The 24,561-nt window shown below is 37.3% G+C and overlaps 2 protein-coding genes across 4 annotated transcripts; both read left to right on the forward strand.

Annotated features, from left to right (window-relative positions):
* Positions 1 to 16,339: 16,339 nt before the first annotated feature.
* LOC131855853 (uncharacterized) lies at positions 16,340 to 19,716 on the forward strand. Its single transcript, XM_059208082.1, has 5 exons — positions 16,340 to 16,784; positions 16,890 to 17,009; positions 17,177 to 17,490; positions 18,903 to 19,066; positions 19,157 to 19,716. The coding sequence occupies exons 1-5, from the start codon at positions 16,650 to 16,652 to the stop codon at positions 19,681 to 19,683; spliced, it is 1,260 nt and encodes a 419-aa protein (XP_059064065.1). The 5' UTR covers positions 16,340 to 16,649; the 3' UTR covers positions 19,684 to 19,716.
* Positions 19,717 to 20,090: 374 nt separating this feature from the next.
* On the forward strand, positions 20,091 to 24,146 carry LOC131033964 (disease resistance protein TAO1). 3 transcript variants are annotated; one of them, XM_059208079.1, is made up of 5 exons: positions 20,091 to 20,220; positions 20,315 to 20,587; positions 20,693 to 22,600; positions 22,704 to 23,198; positions 23,299 to 24,146. In XM_059208079.1, the coding sequence occupies exons 2-3, from the start codon at positions 20,393 to 20,395 to the stop codon at positions 22,598 to 22,600; spliced, it is 2,103 nt and encodes a 700-aa protein (XP_059064062.1). In that variant the 5' UTR covers positions 20,091 to 20,220; positions 20,315 to 20,392; the 3' UTR covers positions 22,704 to 23,198; positions 23,299 to 24,146. The 3 variants fall into 3 exon arrangements, with proteins under 3 accessions (XP_059064062.1, XP_059064063.1, XP_059064064.1); XM_059208080.1 differs by having other exon boundaries at positions 20,693 to 22,596; XM_059208081.1 differs by lacking the exons at positions 22,704 to 23,198; positions 23,299 to 24,146 and having other exon boundaries at positions 20,693 to 21,943; positions 22,053 to 22,474.
* The last annotated feature ends 415 nt before the right edge of the window (positions 24,147 to 24,561 follow it).

Raw genomic sequence — 24,561 nt, forward strand, 5'->3', positions numbered from 1 at the left:
ATATGCAGTCTTTAAAGGATTCAAGGTATATCAAATGGATGTAAAATCTACATTCCTAAATGGTGTACTTGAAGAAGAGGTGTATATAGAGCAACCAGATGGTTTTTCCCTATCTGAAGACAGTGACATGGTGTGCAGGCTACATAAAGCCTTATATGGTCTAAAGCAGGCACCTAGAGCATGGTATGAATGCCTGCATTCCCATCTTGTGAAGATTGGATTCAAGAGAACAAGTGAAGATAGCAATATCTACTTGAAATCTGAAGGAGATCAGATCCTGATCTATGATGTATTTGTTGATGACATTATCTTTAGTGGAGATGACAAGATGAGTCATGAGTTTGCAGATGAGATGAAGAAAGAGTGAGATGATCACTCATAGGGGAGATTAAGTTCTTCATTGGACTGCAGATTCAACAGATGAAAGATGGAATCTTCATCACTCAGCCCAAGTATGTCAAAGAGGTGTTGAAGACCTTTGGCATGGAAGATATCAAATTGGTTGGAACATCGATGGTGACCGGTTGTAAGCTATCCAAAGAAGATGATTCAGCATTGGTTGATGAGAAGGAATACTAATCAATGATTAGTAAGTTGCATTATGTAGTGCATAGTAGACTGGATATTGCACATGCAATTGGCATTACTGCAAGGTTCTAGAAAAGTCCAAGAGAATCCCACTTGGTTGCAGTCAAGCGGATTCTTAGGTATCTGAAGGGAATAGTTGACTATGGATTGTGGTACCCATACAGCAATGATTTCAACCTAAAATTATTCACAGATGTTGATTGGGCAGGTAATGTGGATGACCGAAAGAGCACAACCGGTGGTGCATTCTTTCTCGGTGGTAGACTGGTCTCATGGATGAGTAAGAAGTAGAGTTGTATCTCTCAGCCTACAGCGGAAGCGGAGTATGTTGTAGCTTTCATGAACTACACTCACACAATCTGGATGAAGCATGTATTAAATGGCTTCAAAGTTCCTGTATCTGAACCGGTAAGTATATTCTGTGATAACACAAGTGCTATCAATATTTCAAAGAATCCGGTTTTACATTCTAGAACCAAGCATTTTGAGCTTAAGTATCATTTCTTGAGGGAAAAGGTTCAGAATAAAGAGATTGCATTGGAACATGTTTCCAGTAAGGAGCAGTTAGCAGGCATATTCACCAAGCCTCTCCCAAAGGCTACATATGTGTACTTAAGAGGTGAATTAGGGGTACTGCCCCTCCAAGAGGTGAACTAAAAGTATTTGTTCCACATCAGTCAAGTATTGCATAGTCAATTTTTTTGTTGATTGATGTGTTGAAGGATGCTACTCCTCGGGGGGAGCAGCATAATGGAACAAGGATGCTTGTGCCTCCACTTTGGCATTGTTGTCAAAGGGGGAGAAGAAGTGAAGCAAAGAGGATATTTACAAAAATTGATATTTGATATGGGAAGATGAGAAGCGTAGAGATATCCTTGTATATTGCCATCAATGCCAACGGGGGAGATTGTTGGCATTATGTGAACTGGTATGAGGACATAATTATATTGTATGTTGTCATTGATGTCAATATGTGGTATGAAGTAAATGGGCATATGTGAGAAGAGAGAACCGGCATATGTGAGAACCGGTATATATGCCAAAGTGAAGCGGTATATTTGTTTAAGGTGAACCAGCATGTTAACCGGTATATGGAACCTTTGTGTGACTACCGGTTGGTAGTCTTAAGGTTTCCGGTTGGAGTACCTTAAGCCTGTGTGACTTAATCGGTGACTTTGTGTGATGAGTTAGTATTGCAAAGCCTAACAGACTGTGTTGCCACGTCAGCCTTGTGCACGTGAAGGATCTTGCATGAAGACGATTGTTCCTATCTACCTCGGGAATGTGCAAAGTCTGTAAACGGTGAAGACGCGTGATGGGCTATTAGCCGCCATGAAATCAGTGGATAATGAACGATGGAGAATGTCTTGAGATTGATTCAAGACTGTTGCATTTAATGCAATATTTTCAACGGTCAGGATTGAACCGTTTGAATTGCTTAACCTAACAGGTTTAGGGTTTAGGGTTTATGCTACCGACCTATCTATTTCCTATAAGGTCAATGTTGTTTTTCCTTCAGAGGTTGTTGGAAAAAGTTGTGTGTGTGTATCCAAGTGAAATGATATGTGATTCTTGCCAGACCAGAGGATAAAAGTGATATCTGCAGAGTGTAGGTGCAGAAGGAAAAGAGGAGCCAAAGAGGATTTGCATTAGCATTGAGTGTTGTTACCAGATCATTATAATTCCTGATGATCTTTAACCACTTCAATAGTTGTGAAATCCCTTAACAGGGTAGCCTTAACCGGCTTGCTGTAAATCCTTTAACAGGGTAACTCTAAGCTATCGAGTTAATGAAATCCTTTAGCTATTGAGTTCTTGAAATCCTTTAACAAGGTAGCCTTTAACCGGGTATTCTAGCCATCCCTTAACTAGGTGATCCTTAACACGATCGATTCCTAGCAGAACCTATTGTAATGTCTCTAACCGGACAAGGCTCCTAACAGAACAGACTTCTAAAGAGTTCAAAAATAGCTTGTGGGTATTCATCCCCACCGTGGTTTTTCCTAGTTGGGTTTCCACATGAAAAATATGTGTGTCATGTGTGATGCTTTGTTATTGTCTGTCAAGCATATGATGGTTCTGTGTTTTATGTCTGTCAATAAAACATGTTGAACTAGCTGTTATTATGATCTGATGATATATTACCTGTTCATGCATAAGGGTGAAATGAAAGTGTAGTATTGAGTTAAGTGGATAGCTAAGTGAGTAACCGATTAATGCTTGTCTTAGTCATTCTTAGCTTTACCAGTTGCACTCTGTTTCAAACCGGTATCACTGTTTGCCAGTCATTTGAAGAGTCTATTGTCAAACCGGTTTAGGACTGTGTTTTTGTCTGTATTGATTCACCCCCCCCCCTCTCAGTACCGGTTTGGTACTATTCATTCATCATTGAGTTATCAAATAGATCTAAGGGAAATCCCTTAACTGGGTCACATCTAGCAATGTGTTTTTAATCTTTAATAGGATTTGCTTTTAACCGAGCATACTCTAGAAGAGTATATTTCTTAGTGGGTCCGAAATCCCACAGTGGTTTTTCCCTATTTGGGTTTCCACGTTAAATCTGGTATTATATGTGTTGTGATGTTATATGTTCATGAGTTTAAATGTTTTACAGTTTTCTGTAGTATATGCTACTGAGGTTCAATTTGTTGAATATATTGGAGATTAATTTTGTATGATTCACCCCCCCCCCCTCTCATCTTATTATCTATTGACTTAGAGCTTTACTATTGGCATATGTACTTAACATCAGTGATACCGACCTTAAAGGGGAAAACCTTGAAGTTTTAAAGGAAAGCGTGTTCAAGGGAATTGATGGTTCCTTTGGTGTGGAAGTTTTGAGTAGTGGTCTCATAGAGGCGGGAGCCTTCCCCCTAGCTATCCCTTGCCCATAATTGGTTAGGGAATGTATTGCTAGGTATGATCCAGCCTCCGAAACCATCAGGAGACACAATGGTGAAACCCTCCTTGCCATTAACCGCAACGTAATTTCCTCTATTTTCAAGCTACCTGATTACCAGTTCTCGAACTTTTCTCCCGCCCAATCAATCATCGAGTTCAACACAGACAGAACCGGGCATCGAAATAACGTAGGAAAATATTGGTTGAAGGTTCCCCAAAGCTGTGGTTCCAAATTGCCCAAGAATCCCAACAAGAACCATATGCTTCCTCACATTCATGATGTCATGTTACTGTTGCACCGACTCACAGGCTCTACGGAAGCCTATAGTTTCGACGATTGGATTTATTGCTATGTGTAGCTAGTATTAGAAGGGAAGCAATACCTCGATTGGGCAGAGCTGATTGTCGATTCAATGAGGGAGCAACTGAGTATGGCCAAACAGTTTAAGCGGAATTTCTTCATGTCTTCATATCTTATATACTGTTTGGCATGTGTTAAGGAGATAGTTGGAATACCTAGACAGCCCACTAAGGAGGAGGTCTCCGTATATGATTTTTACCCGATGTTGCAAAAGGATAATGCCTTGCAAGACTTTAGGAGGGTACACAATGCCTTTTTGGGAGATTTGTGTTATTAATTGAAGAATATGAAAACCAAGAGAATGTCTGAGGATGCACAGGCATTGGTGAAGAGATTTGGCAGCTTCTTTATCTAGTTCCCTCGCTTCTACTATATAAGGATAGGTGGTTTTGAAGAAGAGCCCTTCAAGCTTCCTCATTTTTGTTCAAATTATTTTGTTTTAGCAGAGATATGTAGGCAGTTGGCTACTGTGATTAAAAAGGCTCAACCCAGGGACAAATGGGAAGGTCATTTTCCTATTTAGTTAGGTATGCTATCCTGCAGTTCAATGTCGGATGCTTTGAGTATTGGAGCGGACCTAAAAAACTTCAATTTTCCCCTGTACCATGAAAGGAAAGGTTTTGATAATAAGGGTTTCTCCTGAAGTCTTGGTCTAATGCCGTATCTCCCAATTCCACAATTAGAAGACTTCTAGGAGGATTGTAGTGATGAACTTGAGGTTTTCAAAAGGGCAAACATGAGAATGGTGTTGGAGCAAGTCATTTCACTGCAGGTAAAGCTTGACATAGATGGGCTTGAGGCAGATTATCTAGAATTGTTTGAACCTAGATACTTAGCCAAAGCCGAGACCGAAGTGTCCTATATCAACTAGGATGGGGAAGAAGAGGACGAAATACAACTGAAAACAAAAAGGGTTTTGGAGAGAACCGCAGAATGGGTTGAAAGGAAGAAAGCAGCAAAATTAGGTGCCAAATATAACTCTGGGAGAAATAGTGAGGTTACTCTGCATTCACCAAAGTGTTTTTCTAATAATACTTCTATGCCTGTTCATGCAGGTAAGGATAAAAAGCCACCTCACGTTAGGCACAAGTCTAATCCAACTTTGGATTTCTCTACTCCTTGACATACCAAGTCACAAAGTGCTACTCAGAGAAGGATGGATCAAGCTAAGGATACAGAGGTGAAGGATAAGATTCTTTATGCTCAGATATTGAAGTTGAAGATCTGGACAGTGACATCGCTAATGCCATGGATTCCCATGTGGTTACTATAGCTATGACACCACCCTCCAAAGCGATCGAAGGAGCAACCAGTTCAAGTGCAACCCCTAAGTGGCTGACCACTTCAGTGAACAAAAAACGGAGTTCCATTCCCGTGACTATTCCAATTCAAGATATGGTAGTTAAATACACAGAGAAGGGACCCAAGCCAAAAAGGTTCAAAACAACTGCTCGACTGGATAGTGATGAAGGGATCGGAAAGTGGGTTGCCAAGATTGCCTCATACAATTCCAAGGACGAGGACAAGGAAGTCAGTGCAAAAGATTTTGAGATCACTGAGGTGGAGCTGGGAAACATGAGTAGGGATTCAGACAATCATTTCTTCCACGTATCTGCAAATAAAATGCTCACCAGGTCGGAGAAAGATGGGTGGGAAAAGAGAGAGCTAAAGTGGCATATAAGCATCCTTGCTCAATTCATTGACAACATCGGTTGCTTCAGAGCACTTCCTATATCCTATGCTATAGAGATCTTTGATCCTACTTCACTAGAGAATAAAAAGCTAATGAGTCAGGTTCAACGAGCTAAAAGCATTTCAGAGGCTGTAGAAATATGGATTGAAGAAGTAATTAAAGAAGGAGAAAAGTATATCACAAACTCCCAGAAATTATGTGATGAGATGCAGAGCCTCATTGCGGAAATTCAAAACCAGATTTCGCCATGGGAGAAAGAGGAACACAAATGGGAAAATGTCTTGCCTATGTTCACTAAAATAGAAGAATATGGAACTACCAGATTTTTGACACAACATTCAATCAAGCTGGTAACAAATGAATGTCAACTCTTCATGTTGAAGAAGACCATAATGTGGTGGGTGCTCACCTTCAAATCTGTGATATCTGATGCCAATACTTATGTGTATGAACTCCAAGACCTCCAATGCAGTTTAGTTAATGACAACAAAGTGGTTAATCCTTATCACGATTGGCAGTTGGAGATTTGTGGGTTGAACACGCAGGATGCGATAAAGGTTTTCAGGATATACATGGAGAAGATTAAAGCCAAGGGCAATTTCACCCCTGAGGATATAACACGAGTCGCCCGGATCGAGTCCATGACGTTTATCGATGATAATCAGTTACCGAAGCATGCCAAAAAGATGGTGAAGCACAGATGGAACAAAGAAACTACGAAGGCAAAACTCAATGCTATGAAGATTCTGAACCAATCAATAATCCAGGAACTCACAACTACCCACGATGCCCAGGAAAGCGGAGAAGAAGATGATGATGGGAAAGCAGCTTAACGTGTTGATTAAGGCCTTATTTTTATGTATTTTTCATGTTTATGCAAGTGACTTCGGGACATCTGTCCCAATTATACTCTGTTGGTTTTCATAACTGATTTAGAGGAGGTCAAGTTTTCAGGGAGACCTCCTCTGTTCTAAAAACTATAAAATAGACTAAGATAGACGGAATAAGGGTTAGATTTTGGTTAGAATTTTGTTAGTTTTAACTTAGTTTTTTTTTTAAGAAGTTATGTTTTGTTGAAGGAAGTCATCAGACTTTAAAGATTTGGAATTAAAGGGTTTTATACATGTATTGATCATGTCTTTGCACATAAGATATATATTTAGGATCATACTGTCTTTGGGAGAAAGAAAACCTTTGAGTTTTGAATCTATGTAGTGATATATCTTTGCATATATTGATCTAATCAAACGACAGTGATCGCCTTTCCAATGCAGAATATTGTTATTTTTCTGAGATTCCTTCCTGTGAGATTTTAAAGGATATGTGCCTGAAAAGAGATTTTGTCTCTCTTATCTATTTTATGAACTTTTAAACTAGTGTTCTGGACTTTGTTTTGGTCACCTCTATTTTCCGTGTTGAAGCATTTAGAAAACTAATTCTTCTTTGAAATATGTGTAAATCATTAGCCTTTCATCTAAGAATGAAGTAGGTAGCCTTACGTGCTTTCAGGTTAAAAGCATACCAATTAGAAATTAATTAGACTATTCCTTGAATAACTAATAGAGAGAGTTGTACCTATGAAAAATTCAAAGGGAAGTAGTATATGTTGCACTTACCCAACTATTCAGTCGAACATTTGTCTTTAAAAGAAGGTGACAGAGTTTGAGGTTAATTATTTTAAAGGAAAGGCAAAATCCATTCACTAACAACAAGTAACTCCATCGGGGCTATGGACGCCTGGCTGGCAATGGAGCAATATTTGTGAGATTACAGCGATAACCTCGTCAGGGCTATGGATGCTCACTGGTAGTGAGGTTCTATCTAGGATGCTTTTGAAGTCAAGGTAACTCATGTAGCTAGCCATGCTGGATTCTGAAGATTACAATGATCATATGAGCCGGAATAAACCCACTTGCACACACATGGGTAATCAAAGACTAAGTACCTTGATCCAGTTTGGGATTCTTCTTCCCTTTTGAGTCTACTTCCCAGTTGCTAGAAATATTTAGTTAAATTTTTTGGAGGTTCTAAGTGTGGGTTTGGTCTCTATCTTTGAAAAGTTCAGGAACACTTATTCAGGCGATGCTAAATAGTGTGACAATCTATGGAAACCTCTATGCTTGGGGGAAAAGTCCATCCACTCTATTCCTCCTACCATATCATCCATATCCTCTAATCCATATCCCTTATCCTATCTATTCATTTCTTCTATCATCCAATTCTATCTACAATCTTGCTTTACCTCATTCATATCTTCTAATCCATATCCCTTATCCTATTTATTCATTACTTCTATCATCCAATGCTATCTATGATCTTTCTTCGCTTTATCCATACCATCTATCCTATCTATTCATTTCCTCTATCATCCAGTGCTATCTACAATCTTGCTTTACCTCATTCATATCTGCTAATCCATATCCCTTATCCTATCTATTCATTTCTTCTATCATCCAATTATATCTACAATCTTGTTTTACCTCATTCATATCTTCTAATCCATATCCCTTATCCTATCTATTCATTTCTTCTATCATCCAATTCTATCTACAATCTTGCTTTACCTCATCCATATCCTCTAATCCATATCTATCAATCCTATATATGCATTGCTTCTATCATCTAGTGCTATCCATATCCTATCTCTATCCATATCCCCTATTCCATCCTTGATCTTGATCAAAACTATGGACAACAAATCCATTTCCACCTCAATGGTTCAATCATCCATTCATAATATTCCTTGTCTTGCTATACATTGGGGCAACCAAATACATCTTTCTTCTAATCAAAAAAACCCAAAAAAATCTAAATATCCAAAAACTCAAAAAAATCTAAATATCCAAAAACTCAAAATTCAAAATATCCAAAAAATAAAAAAATCTAAATATCTAAAAACTCAAAAAAATCAAAATATCCAAAAACTAAAAATCGACAAAATCGACAAAATCAAATAAAAATTGAAAATCAAAGCATGAACACATGGGCCATCCATCAAATCAAATCAACAATAGGAAAACTCTCAAAGTCTGCATTCAAACTGATCACATGTCTTGTTAATAAATTCATTACTCGAAATCAACATCAACATCAAACATGTCTTATATAGGGATAGGTACACTCGAAACCAGACAGATCGGTCTTACACAGGGTACTCACTCTTTGAAACCAGACATTCCTATCAATCATCGAGTCTTGATAATTAATCCATCTATCAACATCAACATCAAACATGTCTTATACAGGGATAAGTACACTCGAAACCAGACATATCGGTCTTATACAGGGTACTCACTCTTTGAAATCAGACATTCTTATCAATCATCGAACAAATCAAAACAATGACATAGATCAATATGACTACTAGATTTTGTTCTAGTTAGCCTTATCTCTATAAATTGATGGTAGTACATGTTTCACAAATCATATTGTACATATCATATCCTCCCACCTGAGTCATCACCAGAAATTCACAAATGCTTATCAATCCTGGACATACTTAGCATAGTCACTGTCCTTGGTTTATCTGAATCAATTATCCAAATCGTATCCCACCATGGCTTGGTGATCAATGTACATATCCATATCGAAGTAGTATCAACAACAAGGGGCAAAATCCTGACCTCGTTGGGGCATTTCGCCTTCGGGATTTTCAACATCAGACCAAACACGTAGCAAGACAACAAGGATCAAACAACCAACAAATGACAAACGACAATGCAAGGAGGCTAGACATCATAGACTTGAACTAATTTCAACTAAACAAAGATCTATTTGCAAGATGTTTTATTTGACAAGAGTACATCCTGAATAGCATGTATGCTTACTTATGGTTGTTAATTTTTGCTTATCATATCTCCTAAAGTAACTCAAGGATGTCTCAATGACAAGAGAAGCAAGGAAGGAATGTGATGTTTTATTTGTCTTCTATCTATGAGTGAAGTTTTTTACCATGCAAATTTGTCCTACGAAGCAATCAGGTGGCATATCACTAAGGACATTTCAGATTTGTATGGGACAAAGGTTAACTCTTGTCTGTTTACGCAAGCAACACTCAGGTCATCTTGGTTCAATTATACCTCGATGCTTGTGTCATCTTGCAATATCAAAATCCATGAAAGTTATACTCAGGTCGTTATGGTTCAATTATACCATGATGCTTGTATCAACTTTCAACAAATCAAGGCTCGATGATGAAAACAAAGGAAGCACTGGCACTTTGATCATAATAGATGGCAACATTAAGAACGAGAATGCATATTAATCTTTGCATTAGCTCCACATCATTATCATCTTAATCTTGCATTAGGTTGCACATCATTTTTAATCTTGCATTAGTATCATTTCATTATCATTATCATTATCATAAACATCTCACATCTCATAAATCAATGCAATACATCATCACATTTTCGTTCATCTCATCATGAATCATACATTTGTGTCATAATCGAGATCAAGAGAATTTATCTAAGCATCACATCATCCTCATATAATCTCATATCAAAACATAATGCATATCATTCATCATTGCATCCCTCACATGCATATCTATCGCATCATAATGGAATCTTTCTTCACTTTCCTATCTTCATCATTCTTCCAAACTATCTTCTATCATTCTTCCAAACTATCTTCTATCATGTCTTATACAGGATGTATCTTTCCCGAAACTAGATGTTTTGATCAGTTCTTATACAGGATATATCGTTCCTCAAACCAAATGTTTCTATATAGGATATATCATTCCTGAAACCAGGTGTTTTGATCAGCTCTTATACAGGATAGATTGTTCCTAAAACCAGACGCTCGATCATCCATATCTTATGCTTGCGGTATCATTCCTGAAACCATACACTTGATCATCCATGTCTTATATAGGCGGTATCATTCCTGAAACTAGACACTCGATCATCCATGTCTTATACAGGAGGTGTCATACCTGAAACCAAACTTGATCTCAATCCAATCAATCTAATCAATCTTATCAAACCCATGCATGTAATCACTATCCACTCTTCTATCTTTCAAACAACATGCTTCTTCTTTCGAGAGATCATTCATGCCTTTTGTGCACAAATAATCTCCCGAGGGGGCATTATCATATCAAATCTTGACATCAATTTCATATCAGTTTCATATCAAATCGATTCTTCATATCAGGGGAATCATCAATATCTTTCATCAAATCTGGGGCATCATATCGACATTTCAACACAAACATCATATCCGGCAAGATTTTCTTTGAATCAACATGTGGTCACACATTAACTCAAAGAGGGGCAAAATGTAGACACCTAAAAGTTGCACAATGAATTAAGTGAATTCTAATCATTTAATTATTCTTAATTCTTCCAATTAATTAAATTAAGATTTAATTAATATACCCTTCTTCTATCTAAACCATTTAATTAAATCCCCCTTCTAGCCCATTTAATTAAATCCCCCCACTTGCAAAATCCTACATATGCAAGTTGCAACCACAATTGAAATAAATTAATTTTATTTTAATTAAATTCTATTTTCCCCACCCACTTGCAAAATCCTACATCTCCCACTTGTCTCCTAAACCCCCTTCTAGATTCTTCTAACCACTTCTAAATTAGCCTAACCCATCTCCTAAATATTGTCACATCCCTAAACAAAGGGAAGTCACTTCTCAAACCCTTAAAGTCATTGAAAACCATTAAAGGCTTTATGTCTTCAACAAGTTAACCTTGAAAGTCTTCCAAACCATTAATGGTTAACTGAACCTTCTTACATGATTAGAGACTTTCTCTCTAAACTCAACCTTCCTCTAACCCAAGGGTCTCATCAAGCATTCATTGCTTTGACCATGGTTATCCCTTTAACCCTTGCACAAGAGTTTACCCTTTGGGTAAAAACTTTATCCAATGGATAACCTTAACCTAACCTTAACCCTTACCTCCTAAGGTAACCATGAGGTCTTCTCAAGCATTTAATGCTTCTTACATCTCCTCTCTTGAGCAGTCTCTTGTTGACAATTGTCACCATTTCATTGGTGAGAATTGAGTGCATGGATTGATAACTTTCAATCCAAGCCCTTGATAAGATCATCCAATCTTGACCATCCATTGCCCTATTTTCCCTATAAATAGAGCCCATTCCTTCTTCAAAAAAATGAAGTCTTTGTGCATCAAACTTATAGTCTCATAACATTAAGCATATTATCTCTCTTTGATAGAATAGCATGTTAGATCATTTTGATAGCATTCTAATCTTAGATATATCGTGTTAATCTCATATCATGTTAGCTTCATCTTAGTATCATTTTCATACTAGTTTAAGATTCATATCAATATCTTGCATCCTATCATAATCTAGTTTCATATCTAAATCATCACTAGGATCTTGGTTGCATTCCATTCAGATCTTAGAATCATAAATCTCGTTCTTTAGGTTGTCATCTTAAATAATCAAGTGCTCTTCCAAGCTGAGAGCCACCTTGAATCTTGAATATCCATGGAGATAGAGGAACATGGAATGATTTTAAGAGTTTAGATCTATTAACTTGTTTTTATTGATTTCTAACCTCTAATGCAATGTTTCATGTGTGTGTTTGAATTGTTTTCTCCTCCTACAGGTTGACACCACTTTTCCAACATACACCTACAATTATTGGATTTTCATCCTTATTGGCATATTTGATGAATCTAAACCCTCCTAAATCCATTTTTGGGTGTTTTGACCCAATATCCAACATTTTACAACTTTCAGGACAATTTGACAACTTTTTGGTTTTTTTTTAGTTTCAAAAGCCATTATTGGCTTTAGGATCTCATAATTGATTTTATTGAATTTGTTTGATGTTGGACACTCCTCCTTGGTCTCGAAGGTCTTCAAATTTGAATTTGTTTGCCTTGGTGCACCTACACCAAAAACCACGGTGGGAACCTACCCACAATAAGATAATACTTTGCAGTACTATGTGTAAATATTTCAATGGGGAATGCACATGCATTCAGGCACACTGCCTAGAGCTCACTGCTCAAAATATAATAAACCGGAAGGCTACAACCCTCAGGGAAGTTTCACTACATTACAAGAACATTCGAATAGCAATCTGGTTTACATGAACTGAAAGAATAGCATCTTCAAATGCCTGATGACAGTTCCTGTCAAGCACGTTTTTCTGCCTTGCAACACTCTCTACTCTACATTTCTCACCGAAAGATGAATTCTCTTGTTCACACATACACCATTCTCTGATAATGTAGACACAACACCGATCACCAAATTACATGAATATGACACCTATTTATACACATCATCAACCTTGACTACAAGGTCAGCTCAACCCTTCAGACCTAATTACAAAATTACATCACACGATACATAAATCAACCACTAGACTAATACAATGCCATAACGAAATAGCATGGACCCAGATAAATTCCTCAAACATGCAACACCACTAGAAATCTCGCCAAGATCATCCACAACACACTACACCACCGAAAATATCGCATAACACGAATAACATCACTGAACCCATAAGATCCTTAATAAATGTGCACAATAATCAATGTAGACCAGCAAAATAAATAGGACGTGATTAGGAAACACGAAAAAGCATGTTAGAACCATCTGCAATAGTTGCACCAACACCACTTAATCAAATCTTCATCGATCAACACGTTGATACTCAAGAACATTCAAACAGCAGCGACTAGGACTAGAAAGATAACTTGTGGAGCACCAAGTCACGGACCATCTGAATTGAAGATAAACATGAACATCCCAAACACTCTCCCAAATCAGCAACTCAATATATAATCATTCTGGAGCACAACGGATCAAATACCAGAACACTGCAACACTGAACACTAAAAAACCAACTCTCATACCAGAATCCATGACTCGACCAAATCACCACATAGCACTATGAAACCAGCACCGAATCAAGTATCTCTAGTTGATTCAGCATATCAAATAGATGAACCAACCAGATCAACTCTCTACAATCACTGAAACACCAAAACACAGGAATATGTTGACATCAATGACAACAACATATCCTAGCAACAACAATATCCAACATTCCCATCTTAAGGGTGGTTGTTAAGATTGTTTGGGGTTCGTTCCTAAACCCCTTTTGTTTTGATTGGGTAGTTTTGGGTGCTTGGGACTTTGTTTCCTATTGGTTATGTCTCTAATCAAAAGCTACTTTTCAAAAAAAGGTTGGCCTTTTTAGGTGTTGCCTGGATTGTCTCACTTCTTGTGAGCTCTCCCCTTAGTGTGTCCTTGTGGTGGCTTGTTGTGATACAAGCCTATCCCATTTTTTCTTTTTATTATGGTACAAGCCTATCCTACTTTATCTAATAAAAAAAATTCTAGATTGATTACAAAATGATTTTAAATGCATTTCTCCATCTCTAACAAAGGTCCAAGGTAGCTGCAAAGGTTCACAAAACCCAAGATATGGTAAAACGTGTAGATCAGACTCAAAACACAAGATGATGCTCTACAAACCATGGGAAAGACTTCCCCAGGGTCCAAAATACCTTCAATGATGGTTCACTTAGCTCCACACATTTCGAGAATATCCAAAAACTCAGAATGTCCCAATTAGACCCAAAATAATTTGAGAGAGAAATTGATTGTAACTTCATAGAGAAATAACTTCCTAATGATGAATGCAAATCACAAGATTTTTGGATATGGTGTAGATGATGTCATGTTAGATATAAATCCAGATTTGCAAGGTGTGAAAGAGTAGTATGGTGAAATGTGATAGAAAATGTTGAGACAACTATAGTTTGAAAGCAAGAAAAGAATTGTTTTTGATTGATGCAAGATTGCTCTTGTATTGTAACTAATGATGCTCTTGCATTATCTTCTCACCAATCTTATCATTTAACATGTACCTGAAAAAAATTAAATAGAAACCCAATGCTTAAAACCCTCTTTGTATTTCAACTTGAACTTAGATAGTCATGTTATGTATGGGTACTGACAACAACCCTCTGGCCAATAATGACTTATGGGCATACATTGAAAAACTGAATATCTTTTGCATCTTGTGTCAATACGTTATGTGAATCTTTGAAACCCCCATCCCTAAAGTCTTTGTTTGGGGCTCACCTTGAAGCAAGGTTGAGGTGGTTTCCCTCCCCCACACTCTAACATTGGCCTAGGAAAATTTTCACAAAGCCCCAAGTAGGAGGCTAAGGAGTCAAGCCAATGTTTGTCGTAGACAAAGCAGTAGTACATTTGGAAAATAAAATAAAGAAATCTTTGGTGTTATATTTGATGTAGAATAGAACTAAAGGATTTAAAATAAAGAGGGTGAATATTTACTCAAAAGGAGAATACCCTTATCAAGGTTGAGTCAAGATAACTAAGTGGGTATCTCCAAACAAAAATGGGCTTATGTGATGAAAAATATTTATTATAGTACATGTTCTAGTCTTATTGGCCTACATCACATGCTCCACTATTTGGCCACAAACCTTTAATTGGTGTCAAATGAAGAAGTTGTGTTGTCTATGGGGATATTCCAAAGACATCTACAAATGTGATAAAGTTAAAGGTTTAGAATATTAAGATGTTAAAAGTTATAGATGTTAGATATGAAGTGTACAATATTACGACCAATAAATATTATTTTAGGTTATTGGGTGTATAATTTTAGTATCGCAATTTTTCATTTTAAGTTATAGAGAAATAAATTTAGGGTTAATTATCAATTATTTAGATTCTACTGTGTAAGAAATTAGGCTAAGCATTGGTATTATAGATAGGATATAAAACAATTTTAAAAATGAAGTGAAGATTTTAGAATAGTATTGAAATAGGTTAAGATATAATTATGTTGTATATGTCATTTTTTAAATTAAAATATGTTAAAATAACATAAATTGTATTACAAGTGTTCAAATATAGAAAACAACAAAAAATCGTAAAAAAATGATATACCATTCACAATATGTACTAATGACTAATATTATGTTTCCCCTAACATTCAATATGTTATTTTGATGAATTGCATGATGAATTATCTGCAAACATTTACATTTTAAAAACTACATAGGGGAAAGGACCCAGTAGTTGAGCGTGTTCCAAATCTTGTGATAGAAGTTGTTGATTTAATACCCCATTACTTGTTGATTTAATATCCAACCTTTGTATAACATTGCACCAATAGTTGTATGATATGTATCAATAATTGAATGAAATATACCATTTGTTGTGAAAAGTAACCAATCATGTGATGCCACATCAGCTGCACAAGTATTGGGGCCCTTTCGCACACCTATTGGTCTCACTTTTTTTTTTTTGGCTTTTTTGGACACCTTGGCAAAAAGCATGCTGATGTGGCATCATATTTGATGATGTGACCCTGAAACCTTAGTTATAAGCAAGAGACTTGCCAAGTAAGCTGCTATACAAAAATCGGAGTGATTTGAAATTTTCACGTATAATTTTGAAAAGCGCAAAGTTAAGGTGCAAGCCCTTTCCCCTAGTAACCCGCACTACCAATGGCCCTTTCCCTTATGAGGCCCTGTCCCCTATTTGTAAAAATCGCTTTCGAAATGATGCGTATGACTTCAGTGGCGGACAGGAACACCATTTGCTTATGTGACGTGATTGAATTGATGGCGCACCACCATTCACCCTTTCTTTCCAGGAAAGATCAGAATGACGCTGCTTTCATTTCCACTGATTTGATCTGACCAAAAGAAAACACCGATTTGATGTGTTTATAATGATCGCACAGAAATGAGGACATTGCGTGTCTACTTTGTTTTCAAAATAATGATCGCTCTCTCATGCATACGGAGTATAAAACCCTCAGGAAAGAAGCCTTGTCACTTCCTAGTGGACCCAAATTCCCTTTATGTTTTTGTCCACCGAGCAAGGACGTTCTGGACTTTCGAAGAAGCAACTCGGAAGATAACCAGGACTTCAATTTTAGCAGTGAAGACTAAGATAGCCTTGCAGCAGTGCTTATATAATGGACTTCCTAAGTTCCATTCTACCTATACACATTCTAGCTCTTAGATAAGTGGGGCGTGCAGTTATCCGCAGCAATTCGTTATTTCAGATCGTCCTTTTTTTATCATTTCATTTGCATCCATAATAATGTCTTCCCCAAAATCCCCTGTGACGCATGCTCAAATAATAGATCAGATTCTGAGCACAGACACAAGCACGCCAGACTATCTACAACAATTAGTCAACAATATTGACACTCTTCTGTATCATTCCATCAACAAGGTACAAACCCTTTCTTTTGCACGCTTAATTAAGACTCAATGCTTATTATATTGCTATTCAGATATTTGGTTCAAGGATGCTTAGTATATGAGGCTTTGTTTGTAGGGGAAACAAAGAGCCACTGATAACAATTTGGCTTCTGTGCGACTGGAGCTACCGTCTCCATCCCACGTTGCTACATTTTCAGAAGAAGCCTCAAAAAATGTCAGACTAATTTCCACCCAGGTGCAAAATTACATCCATGTATATTCTTTCCTCTTTTGTTTTGAAGAGCTAAAAGTGGAGTAGTTTTTTGCAACACAATTACGCAGAGAATAATTGTCAAATAGTTTGTAGGGCTAAAAAGATTTTTCCCTGGAGGTGTGAATTTGTTTGTTATATACATTGTGCAGATATCAGACTATTCTGGGGATAAACATAGTACAGCAATATCAGTATTGAATGCCGTTGGGAATGTTCATTGGGCCGGAGTGGGATTTCTACTGGTGGCTACAGTTATTGAAAGGCTGGACAAAATCAAACAGAACAAGGAGGAGTGCTTAAGACTTCTGAAATCCATGAACTATTTGGCCAAATTAATACTGCAGCTTCAGCGTTTGCCTCATTTAAAGAGAGAGATGCAGGCCAAAATGGAGGAGTCTATACAGCTAATTGTGCATGGGGCAATCTTATGTTGTATACAGAAGAAAAGGAAGCTTATAGGAAGGTATGTACCTATTTAAATTTGAGAAAAAAAAATACAGTAATTTCTTCCTCTCTTCCCTAGTAGTGAGTATTAGCTCTTCAAATGCTTCCTGGAAAGTATAAAGAAAACAAATAATTTAAATTAAAAAAAATTATTGTAACAATGTGTACAGGGATAGCCATCTAGAAACAGCTGCGCAGTCTTAGAAATTTATAAAACGTTTTTGGCTGAGCACAAGTCCTCAAGTTGTGGATTAGTGTTTTTAAACAAATTTTGTTGCAATAGTTTCAGATCCGGTACGTGTATCACATTTATAAATTAAAAATAAATAAATAGAGTATTTTTTTTAGGGGGGGAGGTTTATTTGGAATTGACTATTGTTGAGTGTAGAGGTCTGATGTTTTAAGGAATGAAATTAGGATAATGGTTAATGTGAACTTGATGAAATGGACATTCCTTAGATCTTCGGTATAAATTGAAGGACTAAAAGATACGAGTAAAAAGAAAATAGTATTGTAAGATGTTTCAATTTTTTTTATTTTTGAATACTTTTAAGGAATGATATTAAGGTCATGTCCAATGTAGTTTGATGGAATGTGATACCATTTTGATCTTGACAATAAATTGAAGGAGCTGATTTAAAAATAGTATCGTAGGCTGTTTCAAATCCCCCAATAAAAAGGAAGAGGAGCAATATCAATAGTCTAAACCACTTTTTGGAATTATAAAGGCAGGAAGGCACTATTAAAGCAACAAGACCATTTGACACTAAGATGAGGAATTAGGAAAAAATCTAGAAAGACATTGTAAGTAGATTTCAACCTGGAGTGGTTAGAGGAAAGCCAATGCCAAGCTTTGAGGACATTGAAAGGGGTTAAGGTAAAGGTAAAGAGTTTGATACTTAGCTTGGAAGGGATGATGGGCATGATGAAAGTAATAAGTCAAGAAGCTGTTGTAAGTAAATTGTTTGATACGTATAGAGTAGTGAGAGAAAAGCTAGTGTCAATCTTTGAAGATATTGTAAGGAGTTGAGGTAAAAAAGTTTAATACTTAGTTTGGGAGGGAGAATGGGAATGATGAAATTGATTACAAATTTGTTACAAGAAGAAAGATTGAAGAAGGGTATCATGGCCTTTGCTATGATTTTATAAAATTTGAGCAAGGTGACAGGGCACCAACTAGAGATGGTGTCTCTATTCTTTGAGATAAGTTTAATAATGTCTTTGATCATAAGGGCTTGTATATATACATTTCTGCACATATTTAAGTTTTGTAAATTTTTACTAAATAAAATATTCGATAATAAATTTTATTAATTTAGATCAAATTATTTATATACGTTATGTTTTAAACAAATTTATGTAGCTTGTTTTCCCTACATTATGTGTTTCCATCCTCTTAAAACATGACACTTTATTGCATAAAATTGGAAGATTGTGGGTGGCTGGAAGGGATGGGGAAGAACTTGTAAAGCTTCGCAGACAAGTGGATGAAACGGGCAGGATGCTCCATTCGGAAATCAGTCTCTCTACTCTAGATGTTGTTCACAATAATATCGTATGCAGCCAACGACCTGTTCCATCCCATAGTTCTGCAGGTAAATTATCTCTATTTATTTATCAGTATGCCATCTGTTCATGGCAAGTATATGATTTTTAAAAAGCTAATATACTATTTTTATGTGTAGTTGTGGGCATAGATCACAACATTACTGAAGTGATTAAACTCCTTGAGTGGGACCATGACAAGCCAGCTGTGGCCGTGGTTGTACATGGCATTGGCGGTGCAGGGAAAACCACCTTGGCAAATGAAGTGTTTGCATCTTTAAATCTGCAGGGCTGGAAATATTCAAAGGTCACTCTCATAAAAAATCTGGAATTTAATCCTAACATTGAAAAAATCCAATCTCAGATTTTGAGCGACTTGACTGGTATAAAACATGGCACCGTAAGAGACTTTCAGGATGGACAAAAAGAGCTGAAGTCGATTATAGAGAAAGAAGTTGTTTTCATATACATCGACAATGTCTTAAAGAAAGAACATCTGGAAGGGCTTCTACCCAAGCTGATAAACAGTCCAAAAAGAAAAGTCAGGATTCTTGTAACAGCTAGAAAAACAAATATATCTGGCGTGTTTGAAAGCTGTGGAATTAAACCCTGTAAATTATACTCCATTGAACTCTTGTCTGCCGAGGCAGCCCTTCAAGTGTTGTGAAGAAGAATTGATGCTGAAAGAGACATGGATACCATAGTTGAAGAAAGGCCTCTGGCTAAGGAGATAGCGGAGAAATGCAGTTGCTGTCCTCTGTTTTTGGAAGTGGTAGGAGCCTATCTCCATAAGCGAAATAATAAGGTTGAAGCTTACGAAAAAGTTGTTGGCTGGCTAAGTGATGGAAATGATTTCAGCTGTGACAAGGAAGACTCTTTTGAGGAATCTAGAATTCTTTTTGCTTACAATGAGCTTACACCCAGCGCTCAGGAGGCGTTCCTTGACATCTGCTCATTTTTCTAAGATTGGGAGTGGAATGAAGTTGCCTGCATTGTTGGAGAGGAAGAACTCGCTTGTCTACTAGAAGGTGCTCTGGTCAAAAGAATAGGGGTTGAATCTGCTTTTGGGTATTATTATGAGTATAGAACAACAGTAGAGAGAGTAAGCATTCACGATCTTATATTGACAGCAGGTCGTCATAAATCAAAAGGCAATCGATACACAATTGCATATGATTTTTCCATCGGCTTGGAAAATGAATGGGTAAGAAGACTCATAAAGCATTATAGAGATAAAGATTGAGATTTTATAAATTACTTTGACTCATAATAAAATTTCTTAATTTGAATGTATCCAGGACCTGCACAAAACAAAAGGAGTTTGGCTAAATGGCATCTATGAGTCATCCCATGTATGTGCAAAAGCATTAGGCACTATGAGTAGGTCTCTCCGAGTACTTGCCATGGGAAGCGATACAACTGTGTGCGGGCAATGCAGTAAACAATTTGATGCGCTGAGGTTTCTACAAGCGTATAGGGTGCCCAATTTGGGGATCGATATATGTAAGATTAAAAACTTACGCTTCATGGATTATACTTTCATGGAGAATGAAATTTGGAGCCTGCCCAAGGTAAGTTGCCGTCTCTACTCGCAAACTTTGACCCGTCTTTTTCCCTACCAATTATAATGGTTTTCTTATTTTCAAATGTTGTTAATGAGCCCCTTTTGGATGCAGAATTTTTCTACATTGCAAGTACTCAAACTTAGGAGGAGCTGGGGAACTTTCGGGGGCGATATAACTAAGAGGAGTTGGGGAACTTATGGGGGCGATACACATGCAGATATAGGGCTTGGGCATCTCATTAATTTAAAACATTTGGAGTTGCATGGATTTCATAATACACAAATCTCAAGCTTTGTGAATGTTTATGGTCTACAGAAGTTAAAACTGTCTCGTATTGAAGGTCTGAAGGAGCTACCCGGGTCAATTCGGAAGCTCCGATCACTACAAGAGTTACATTTAGACGCGTGTAGTGACCTGATGCGGTTAGGAGAAGGATTTGGAGAGCTAAGCTCCCTTACCAAGCTTGGTTTGATGAGTTGCTGGGCATTGGAAGAGCTACCATGTGAATTCCAGAAGCTATTGTTATTACAGTCACTGAACTTATGGAGTTGCTCCAGTCTCGTTCGGTTACCAGAAGGGCTTGAAAACTTACCATCCTTAAAATATATAAATGTCAATGGGTGTAAAAAGTTAATCAGTCTCCCGAACGGGATCTGCAAGTTGTCTTTATCAGAAAATACAATATCATTTTCTGGGATTTCAAATTTGAAGGAAATACCAGAAGAGATTTGCAAATTCACAACATTGACAAGTTTATCATTGAGCTTCTGTAAGAGCTTAAAGGTGCTTCCCATCGGCTTCGGTCAATTGAGTTGCCTGGAAAAGTTATACCTAGATGGATGTGAAAGTTTGCAAGAATTGTGCGATGACTTTCATTGCTTGGCAGGATTAAAAATATTAAGCATGTCTGGTTGTAAGAGTTTGTCAAGACTACCTGAAGGCTTTGGGAAGCTTGGCTGTTTGGAAAGGTTAGAATTATCAAGGTGCGATAACACACAGGAATTGTGCAGTGACTTTGGGTGTCTTCGAGCTCTAAAATACTTGGTTCTGTCCAAATGCAAAAGCCTGTACAAACTTCCTGATTGTTTCGGCCAGCTTGGATGCTTGGAAACGCTGGATTTGTCGACGTGCTCTAACCTGGAGGAGCTTTCTAGCGATTTTCACGGCTTGACATCGCTAATAAGTTTAGACCTGTCAAATTGTGGGAACCTAGGTGAAAAATGGATGGACAATGTGGGATCTGTTCAGAGCTTGTGGCGGCTAAATATTTCAAGAAGTGAAAAGATGATCAGGCGGTGGATAGAAATGCAGAGGGAGAAAGAAGATTGGAATTTCGTGGTGCTAACAGACTGCTCTTGGGATGTAGGACCGGCTATTCATCTCCATCTGATATTATATCTTATATTTGATTGTATTTCATTTGTAGCGAATGAAAGATTTGAATCATTCTATTACTCGTCTTGCTTTGCAGGAAACAGAGGATGGACAGAAAGCTTTATGTTGAAGGTAGCGGCAATAAAGGTATTTGATGAAGGTCTACTGATCGACATTAATGGACACCCCTTATATTCATTCACATCAGCCTCCTCTCTCATCTTCATTATCGAAGCTGACGAGCATAGACGCTGTCAAATTGATGGGAACTTATTTGAAAAAAATATGCAACGACTAGATTTGAGCTCAAGAGGGTTGTCAATCATATATGCCGGTAGATATTTCAGTGAATTGCCATCTGAAGTGACAAATAGAATTGTGGCTTATACGCCTTCAAGCTCTAAGTTTTCCTCATTCTTTGGTAAGGTGTATGCTACATTCCCCGAAATCTATGGAAGACACACCTCTGTTTACAGGAGCAGAGCTGGTTCAGAAGTAGAAGGAATAAAATGTTTGTCCACATGGGAAGATGTCTCGTATGTATTAAATGAAGCAGCTGCTCTCTTAAGGATTCCTAATGAGAGCAATGTTGAAATCCTGAGAGCAATACTGCAAACAGATTTCCTCCACAGGAAAAATCAGTAGGTATTTCTATGTTTTCTGGATTCTTAATTTCGAACTTTTATTATTAATCAGAAGGCTTTTGCAAGTCGGTTATGCTACCTAACATTTAAAACACAAATTATAGGTGAAGCTCATGGATATACAAGGAAAAGTGGTATTACTTCTTCTTACAAGCTTGCTCATGTGCAAGAGGCGCTATTTAGCATTCAAGGATATATATATGAAGATGCAAAGCAGGCATCACAATCTGGTCGAAGTGGTCTGGGTTCCAGATTGTGATGAGACAGAGGAGGATGAGTTCAAGAGAGTTGCTGCAAAGGTTCCATGGCCAGTGGTCCCTAATCCATGGTTGATTAAACAGTCATTAGAACACTTCTTTTCTTTAATAGAAGTCCCAGACAATTCATCATCATGGTCTCCAACACCTCCAACTGTGATGGTGTTGGATGGCAGAGGAATAATCTCCAACAAGAACGCATGGGAGATGATATCAAGGTGGGGAGAAGAGGCATTTCCATTTTCACAGGGTCGTGAAGAAGAGCTCAGAAAATCAGAATGGGAGAAGATGTGCAACTACAATCAATTTGTTTTTCGAAGTCTGCCCTTCACTAAACCAGAGGTGAAGTTAAGTGATTTTCAATATTTATTAAATCATTCCATCGAATCGATATGCATGTATGTGGAAGAATTTACTCTGTGTGCGTTTTTCCTTATAACAGATGAAACAAGGGTTGCCATGTGCAGAAATGATGTTGCTGTTCGTGGGTAGATCAAAACAGATGTCGGAGTTGAGTTCTAGCTTGGACTATGCTCTCACCCATTTGAAAAGTCACTTTAAACTATATTATATTTTTCGGGACGAAAAATGTTTCTGCAAGGATGAGAAAAAAAGGATAAAGCGGAAGTGCAGCATTCCTAGCATCTCAGTGATTGAAGCATACAGATTTTGGGAGCGCATCAATTATCTGCACAAAGATTTAAAAACAATGGGAAGTGACGAAAAGTTAGTGCACGTCAGAAAAATGGTGTGTGGTATTCTTAGTGCAACATCTGAGTGTGTGACACAGGAGATACAACTAATGGTGGTGGATGAGAAGGGGGAGATGGAGATCGGGAGAGGAAAGGAAGTGATACCGACACTATTTTGGTGGGCTGACAATTACTCAAAGCTACCCACTGAAAGATGGGAGTAATTAGACAGGTTCTGCAGGGGCAAAGGAAAGACACAGAAACCCATTCCAAGTATCATCCCCAACATCTAATGCTTCCAATATCTTTACTTTATGCCCCTTATGCATCTCCACGCTGCACTATATGTTCCCGACGACAGTCGTTGTTGGGTCATTTTCAATGTACCGTATGTGAAAATTTTGTAATGTGTTATGAATGTATGTTTATAGTTTAGGAGTTAAGTCGGTCTCGAAGTAGTTACACAGTTTTAGCAGGGTCGCTCTTTTCTAATTAATCATAAGAGAGAGTTTTTATGTTGACTAGTCAAATTCTAGTTGTTTCCAACTATTGTACGTGCCACATAAATAGAATACATAATTAAATATTATTTTTCTAATTATGACTATAAATTTGAAATTATTTAATAAATTTGTAAAGTGTCTTGAATTCTTATTGGTTCATATGTTGACTATGTATATAGTGACACATGATGCGTGTGAAGGCTAACAAAGTTAACCTTGACTATTGTAGGTAGATCCTTAACTACTACAAGCAAACAAAAATAGAAGAAGGCATCCAAGCAAGGAGAAAAGGAAATCAAAGACGACAAAAAGTTGTCAAAGCTAAAGAAATTATTGTTTTAGAAATGTTTTAATAAGGTGGAGGAAGCACCAATAATAGAGGAGGAAACAAGCTATGTTTCTTTAAAATAGATTAAACACTCAAAATTTGGCTCTTACAACACTACATTTGATGACTTGTTCACGGAGGAGTCAAATGTGGCAAATTCTTAGTGGCTTTTAAAATACAAG

The sequence above is a fragment of the Cryptomeria japonica genome, chromosome 7 (assembly GCF_030272615.1).
Source record: "Cryptomeria japonica chromosome 7, Sugi_1.0, whole genome shotgun sequence".
NCBI lineage: Eukaryota > Viridiplantae > Streptophyta > Pinopsida > Cupressales > Cupressaceae > Cryptomeria > Cryptomeria japonica.

Coding starts and splice junctions, on each gene's coding strand:
- LOC131033964 (XM_059208079.1), top strand. CDS start 20,393: ATGAGTAGGTCTCTCCGAGTACTTGCCATGGGAAGCGATACAACTGTG. Junction 20,588..20,692: donor AAATTTGGAGCCTGCCCAAG/GTAAGTTGCCGT, acceptor TTTTGGATGCAG/AATTTTTCTACATTGCAAGT.
- LOC131855853 (XM_059208082.1), top strand. CDS start 16,650: ATGTCTTCCCCAAAATCCCCTGTGACGCATGCTCAAATAATAGATCAG. Junction 17,010..17,176: donor TCAGACTAATTTCCACCCAG/GTGCAAAATTAC, acceptor TACATTGTGCAG/ATATCAGACTATTCTGGGGA. Junction 17,491..18,902: donor AAAAGGAAGCTTATAGGAAG/GTATGTACCTAT, acceptor TAAAATTGGAAG/ATTGTGGGTGGCTGGAAGGG.